Genomic DNA, 7,631 nt, shown 5'->3' with positions numbered 1-7,631 from the left:
AGGAAGACCCCTAACATAATGGAATGATGTTATGCTTAAGCTTAAGATTGTGAGGTTGGCACAGGACTGGGCAGTGTTTTGTTCTGTTATAATGTCGCTATGGGTTGGAACCAACTCAGTGGCACCTAATAACCAAAACAACAACAACATGACAGGTAGTGTTGTATTTCAAGATAAATGTTGAAATGTCTTTTTGAAAATGAATGCCATGCCATTCTTCTTGAGTTTGTCATATCTGTCGTAGTAAGCCATATGTTTGTCTAATTCAAAATGGCTAGTGCCCATCTGTTTCAGCTCAGTGATGCCTAGAATAATGATTTTTATGCATTCAATTTCAATTTTAACTACTTCTAATTTTCCCTTTCAGAAGTGGTCTGCCTTTCCTTATTCCTAGACTGTCTTAGTCTGGAAACTCCACTGCAACCAGGATATAGTGTAGCATCTCTAAATTCTGGATACACTCTCCCTACCACTGAGCATTGTTGTTGTGGTTTGTTAGCTTGTTTATTTATATCTTATATGAACTTCATTGATAACTCTTCTTCTCCTATGCTATGGGATTGATGATGTTTCTACTTTGTTTTTTTAGGTTCTAAAATTTGCCTCTCAGATTGTTACCATGATTGTATTGCTTTGTGTTCATTCAGCGATTGGTCAGAGCTGAAACTTAAATGCCTCAAAGAGTAAGGATTTCAACCTCAGGTGATAGATCTGGGTGGACTAAGGATTGCATACATATCTCAGACCATTTTCAAGTTTTCCACCAGAACCTCTCGTATGTCCTCTGTACCTCTGCATAGACTCCATTGTCTTCAGGTATTTCCCTCACATGCATACAGAGTTAAGGAGAACCCTCCTAAATCTCTAGAGTTGCTCATCTCTACAGCTCTCCTCTCTAATAATTTTCTCTATCTGGTGCTTTACCCTATGAATCAAGAGTCTTTGGCCTCTGTGGGCCCCACCTCCATATCCTTAATTTAGGAATACTGCCTAGCTTCAACTAGGTCTGTAAACTTGTGTCATGGTCTGTAAACTTTCTGAAGGCACTAAGAAGGGACAATTGTAGGGCTCATCTTATTTATTTTTTGCCTCAAATGGATCCCTACTGCGACGACATAAGGCCTACTCTCTTAAGAATCCATTAATTTTGTCTAGTTTTCTGTTTCATGAGAAAAGTTAAGCCTATACTCTGTTGCTCCATTATGGATAAGAATAATATAAGTATAAATTATCCATGGAAAATGTTGAATTTTGATGCAGGTTAACCTTGTGTGTTTTGGTAAGGGTAGTGGGCATAGGCGAAGAGTTGAAGAAGCCACTTTAGTGTGCTGTACTAGTACTATGCATAGCTCTAACTCTTCATTTATGTTTAAATATACCACAAACAATTTCACTGGCCAAAAATTCTGGAAAAATTTATTGGCCAAAATTTTCTGCGTCTATTGTTTCCAGGGTAATTTCCCTAATATTCTTAGAAGATACCTCATTTGAGTCAATTGAATAGAATACATGCAAACATCTAGAATCCTAGAACATATAAGTAATTTTGCCATAAAATACCTTTTTATTAGAAGTCATAACATGACTCTTTGTTTTTTTCAGGGAGAAGTTGCTGAAGTTATATTTGTAGGTGCAAACCCAAAGAATTCAGCAGAAAACCAGGTAAACATTAAGAATTCTGTTAACAATTTAAAGTCCATGTTTAACCTTTAATTTATTTGACTGTCCTTCTAGAGGTTAACAGTCTAAAGATAAAATGTGACAAATCCTTTTGGCTTTTTTTTTTGTGGTGGTGGTGGAGTCAGTTCCGACTCATCGCGACCCTGCACAGGGTTTCCGAGGCTGTAAAGATTTATGATAGATGTGGGAAATTTTCTAAGCATATAGTTAATATGGCATTGAGTCTGGAGAAAAGTATACAGAAAATATTAAATAGGGTCTACTTTGGATTATGCTTAGAGCAATGAATATACAACTGCCTCGTCTCTTGAGAAGATGCTAGTTTGAACATAACCGCATTTATGGATTCAAATGTGAAATTTTAGTATGTTTCATAAAATAATTTAAGGATCAAGAAGGTGAAGTGTGCCTTTAACTCCTTCTTCCTCACTTTTTGGCCCTTTCTACTTCTCTAGATTGCTATTTCTGGCCTTATCTCTGCCTTTGTGGAATGACCATATGTCCCCTGGGTAATCCATGTCTGTTCCACCAGCATGGAGTCCTGGCCATTGTGCTTTAAGTTTTCCTGCACTGACCATTTCTTTATTGTTTACTGTTAGCAGTAATGGAGTCCCGGTGTGTCTCTCAGTACTGGATGGCGAGCCACAAAGTGTGGTTGGTTCAAACCTACCAGCTGCTCCTTGGAAACCCTATATGGGATTGCTGTCAGTCAGAATTAACTCAATGGCACTTACAACAATAACAACATTAGCGATAATAGGGCATTTTTTTATTTAGTCTTGAAAAATAATACAAGCAATACATGTCTCATGTAAAATAAAATATTATGCAAGTTAATAGTACAAAGAACTCTTCCTCCCACCTGCCTACCAGAGGAAATCACTGTAAACTATTAGTTTCTTACATATCATTTCAGATTTTTTTTTGTTTTTATGATATACATACAATAAATTCTATATATATGTACTATATAGATAAAACTAAGTAACTTTATTCTTCTGTAACTTTAAGGGGTCCTGGTTTGGCTCTATGGGTTAATGCGCCAGACTGCAAAGCCGTTTGAACTGCAAGGTTGGCAGTTCAAGCTTACCAGCTACTCCTTGGAAACCCTATGGGTTGCTATGGGTCGGAACTGACTCGATGGCTTTTAACAACAACAACATAACTTTAAGAATGTTTTTGTAAGTACAAAAGAAATACAGGGACACATCCTAGTTGTAAGAATTCCAACAATAAATATATAGAAGAAAAAGTAAGTAGGCACACGAAAGCATTATCCAGGTCAGTATTACCAAGTATGGCTATGGCTGAAGATGTATTTGCACTGTTGATGAACCATTCTTCCCAGGGTCCACAGTCACTTATAAAACAGAGCAGCTTTTTTTTAAATGGGCATTCCCATTTCTGCTCATTGAAATGTAACTAATGCCATCATGGGCTCCTGGTGTGGCGCTGTAGATAAGCACTAGACTGTTAACCACAAGATCAGCAGTTCAAGCCCGCCAGCTTCTCCTTGGAAACCCTGTAGCACTTAACCACAACAATATTATCATAGCATCAATTTTGGCAACATGACATTGTCAAATATGACACTGTGGAAAGGTGTTGTACTGCTTATATAGTAAAAATGCACTTGCTTTGAATAATTTGTCTTCAAAATGAAGTTATGCCAAAATATAATTTACAAGTTTTTAATACCTTTGAAGATGTCAAAGTTTTATGTGAAAACTACAGGCTTAGCTGTTATCTGATATCCTTGGGTTGGAAAAATACTATGAAGGAGAAACAGAACAAAATGCTTAAAGCACCATACTAAGAACAGGAATGCTGTGAGACTCAATATAAAATCATCTCCATGCCCTTTATTGTCAATAGCCCTCACATCATCACTGTACTCATCAACAGTTATTGAATGCTTACTATTTACAGGCATTAGGCTAAGTGTTTTACATATATTATCACACTGTTGTTAAGTGCTGTCAAGTTGGTTCCAACTCATAGCAACCCTGTATAGGGTTTCTGAGGAGCAGCTATTCCAATTTAATTCTCACTACTACTCAAATGGAGTCCTGGTGTGGCACTGTGAGTTAATGCGCCAGACTGCAAAGCCGTTTGACTGCAAGGTGGGTGGTTCGAGCTCACCAGATGCTCCTTGGAAACCCTATACGGTGTGCTATGGGTCAGAATCGACTCGTCGGCAATTAACAACAACAACAACAACAACAACACAACTACTCAAATGGTAGCGTAGTGGTTACATATTGGGCTGCTAACCTTAAGGTCAGCAGTTCGAAACTACCAGCTGTTCTGCAGGAGAAACATGAGGCTTTCTGCTCCTGTAACGATTTATAGCCTTGGAAACCCTGTGCAGGGTCACTACGAGTCAGAACCGACTCCACGGTACTTAACAATAACAATACAACTACTCATATAACCATGGTGTGGTGCTGTAAGAAGGACTGGACTGAGAACTGCAATGTTGGCAGCTAGAACCCACCAGTTGGTCTTGGGAACCCTATACAGAGTCACTGTGTGTTGGAGCCAACTCGATGGCACACAACAGTAACTACTACTACCCAGTGAGTTAGGTTTCATTATCTCTGTTTTACAGATGAATAAACTAAGGCCCCAGAGATTAAGTAACTTGTATTAACTAATTATGCACCTGGAAGTGATTAAGATACGCAAATAGAGAGACAAGCCCTATGTTTTGTCCTTGATATTTCCAATCTGTACTTTTGACCCACTTACTAGGTGTTCCATCCTATCTTCTACTCTAGCTAAGGCTTACCCAATAGCACTCTGTCCAAAACAGACATAAATGAAAATGTCATTTCAAGTTACTGTGGTTAAGAAAACTTTATTGAATATGACCCATCGCTTGAATAGAGAAGATTTAAAAATGATCCCAGGGCCTTGCTATAAATAAGTGATCCATTCATCAAAAGTTTTCTTGAGCATAAATAAATAAAAGGAATGAGAGACTGTGATGGATTAAGGTAATTAGACACAGTTTTGCCATTAATGGACCCATGTTTTAGAGGATTTTGAGAGAAGTAGGAGCTTTATGCCTATAGCATCTTTTTCATTTGTCATAGTATTCAAACCTGTGCTTTATTTGAAGTGGAATTATTGGTCTGGAACAAATTGCTCTATGATGACATTTTTTTCGTGATGGCAAAATATCGGGATTGCCTTTATCACTCCAGGATGAGGATGATTTATACATCCTTTCCATTGTTCTTCTATTCTGGGTAGCACATTAACTAATAACTAATTTACCTGGAATGTAAAAGTGAAGACATGTTACCTGCTTTCCTCCAAAATCTTGAAGTGGTTAGAAAAAGTTTTGAAATACAAATCAAAAAAGGTGTCATGAAAAGGTTTAACTTACCTTTTTAAAAAAGCTCAAGTTTATTCCTTAGGCTCGTCTCTGTCCTAATTCCCACAATTTCTTATCAACTCTAAGATAATGCTTCATTCAAATTTCTAAAAAACGCATAGTGTTTTAGTAGACTGGATACATTACTATTCTGAAATTGTTTCATAGGATGGTAAGAGGAACACCTAAGACTTTAGTTGACATTCGAATACATTTTCTAACAAGTTATTGGTAGGTAAACATTTGTTGAGCAAAAAGGGGGAGTATTTATATGCAAGTGCTTATGGCTGACCAGTATGCTAATTTTATTTCAGACCTATCCCACCTTCCTCACTGTGGAGAAATATGAGGCCACTTCAGCATCATGGCAGACAGTGCATAACGACGCCTCCTGGGATACTTAGTGAGCATTTTTATTGAATAGTTTGTTTTTCAAGAGTTGGAAACTGTTGGCTAGTAATGCAGGCAAGACAATTGAGAAGATGGACTTAATGCATGCTATTAATGATAGCAAATTCCAAGAAGCCTTCTCGCCATATTGCATTGATTTATTAGACTTCATTTTGATTATGTTTTTCCATATGAAAGTATGGTATACACTTCTCTAAGACTAGGTGCTAATGAAGCTATGGACTTCATTACTTTGGACACCTGATCTTTTTTTTTTGCTCACAGTCATAGACATTACCCTGAAAAGTGGCTTGACTTGTTGCTAACTGGTTGGAAAGGGGACTTGGTGAGATGTCGCTACAGAGTCTGATATTTTTTCTTGGAAAAGTAACCCATAACCAACATGTATTGTCTACTTATTTGAGTTACTGAAGCAAAAGAGATTTGAGTGCGTAACACTTAACCCACTCAAGCAAGGAGGGAATAGGTTCCTGGAGTCTCCTCAGAGAAAGAGAGATCGCAGCATCTTTTGTTACCAAGTTCCTGAGCTAAATAGATATTTTGAAAGATTTAACAATGTGCCTGAAATAAGAAAATGTTTCTGTTCCCATGTGTATAAGTTTCATACCACAAAACAGGGGCATGGAAGTGGGTAAGGTTATTGACAATTTGTGTCTAAATTAGATTGCCTCAAATTAAGTGATTATTTGTATGTTGGTTTGTTTCATGTGGCTAACTGCAAAATAGAGATCTAACCATGCTGTGGCTCATTTGATAGCCATAAATATATGCATATTTTTACTTCTGGTCTTTAGGACTCAAGGGTATAGGTGATTTAAAAAACAACAACAAAAAAATCCAAGAAATACTATTGTAAAACAAGTTTATATAGGTAATAAAAAGTGTTTATTTTCAAAAAGTAGAATCAGATTACCATTTAACTTTGAAGATGCTATGTGTATACATATATCTTGTTTATCAATAGCAGTATCATCAAAGATTTATTGAGATCACTGATCTTCATCATGGAAAAAGAGAATGTTGAGCATACCTTTTGTGACTAAAGAACTTGCTCTTTATCTAACTGAGGACATCAGGTAGCTGAGTTTGTCTGAGTGTATCTAGAAGAATATCTGAACTCCTTGTCATGGTGTACTAGGACCATGATCAGACTCCCTCTGTTTCTCTCATTTCAACTATACTTCCATAATCCACAGTACCCTAGTCCTCACCTGTTCTCTGGCCACATCAAATTTGTTCCTGCTACAAACACTTTGTACTTTCTGTTCCTCCTTCTGGGAATATTCTTCCTTCAGGTCTGATTGAGCTTCTTGGTTATTCAGACCTGAGTTTCAAATGCTCCTCCTTAGACAGGTTTCTGTCATATTTTTCCTTTTGCTCTTTCACTTTAAATTTACTTATGAGTTTACTTGTTCGTGGACTTTCTTCCCCCTTCTGCCCCAGGAATCCCTAAGTTCCATAGTAGTTCACAGTAGCCCCTGACTTGTGATGCATTTTAGTAATGAGGAACTCGACTCACACCAGTTCATTTTGCTTTGTTTACTTCTTATCACTACTAACATGTGTTACATACAGTGTCACAATCTGTAGTTTGCCAGTGTTGTCCTTCTCAGATGTTCACTTGCCGGTGTTCAATGCTATGATTTATTATGAAAAACACTGCCACATAGCAGGCTATGGTGATGATAATAAAACGATAAGAGGTATTCTAGTCATACATCAGAACTGACGTATGGCCAAGTAGTTAGAATGGTACCTTGTCGTAAACTGGAGACTTGCTCACTATGGTATTCTGAGCACCTCTAGAATAGAGTCTGGCACATGTGATGTAGCGCTCTCTTAATATATAGTAATATGATCAATATATTTATTGCATTATAAGATAATTATTGATATTTATATAATCATCACTATATCAAACATATATGTATCAATCTAATTATTATATTAGAATATAATTTAATGGAATTAATATAATAATTAGTGTATAATTAAAATATTAATACAACTAATGGAGTCCCGATTTGGCACTGTGTGTTAATGTGCTAGACTGCAAGATCAGTTTGGGCCTCAAGGTTGGTGGTTCAAGCTCACCAGTTGCTCCTTGAAAACCCTAAGGGTCATTATGACTCAGAACTGACTCCATTTGTTTTGTTTT

At 37.0% G+C, this 7,631-nt stretch overlaps 1 protein-coding gene across 1 annotated transcript in view; it reads left to right on the top strand.

Annotated features, from left to right (window-relative positions):
- Positions 1 to 7,631, top strand: part of ASAH2B (N-acylsphingosine amidohydrolase (non-lysosomal ceramidase) 2B) — a 106,101-nt gene that overhangs the window by 95,217 nt on the left and 3,253 nt on the right. The window contains exons 18-19 of the mRNA XM_006831432.1: positions 1,603 to 1,662; positions 5,377 to 5,465. Coding sequence (XP_006831495.1) covers positions 1,603 to 1,662; positions 5,377 to 5,465 — 149 coding nt within the window. The remainder of the gene's footprint in view (positions 1 to 1,602; positions 1,663 to 5,376; positions 5,466 to 7,631) is intronic.

The sequence above is a fragment of the Chrysochloris asiatica genome, unplaced genomic scaffold, assembly GCF_000296735.1.
Source record: "Chrysochloris asiatica unplaced genomic scaffold, ChrAsi1.0 scaffold00003, whole genome shotgun sequence".
NCBI lineage: Eukaryota > Metazoa > Chordata > Mammalia > Afrosoricida > Chrysochloridae > Chrysochloris > Chrysochloris asiatica.
The sequence above is the reverse complement of the archived record's forward strand: the minus strand, read 5'-3'. Positions and strand labels throughout refer to the sequence as shown.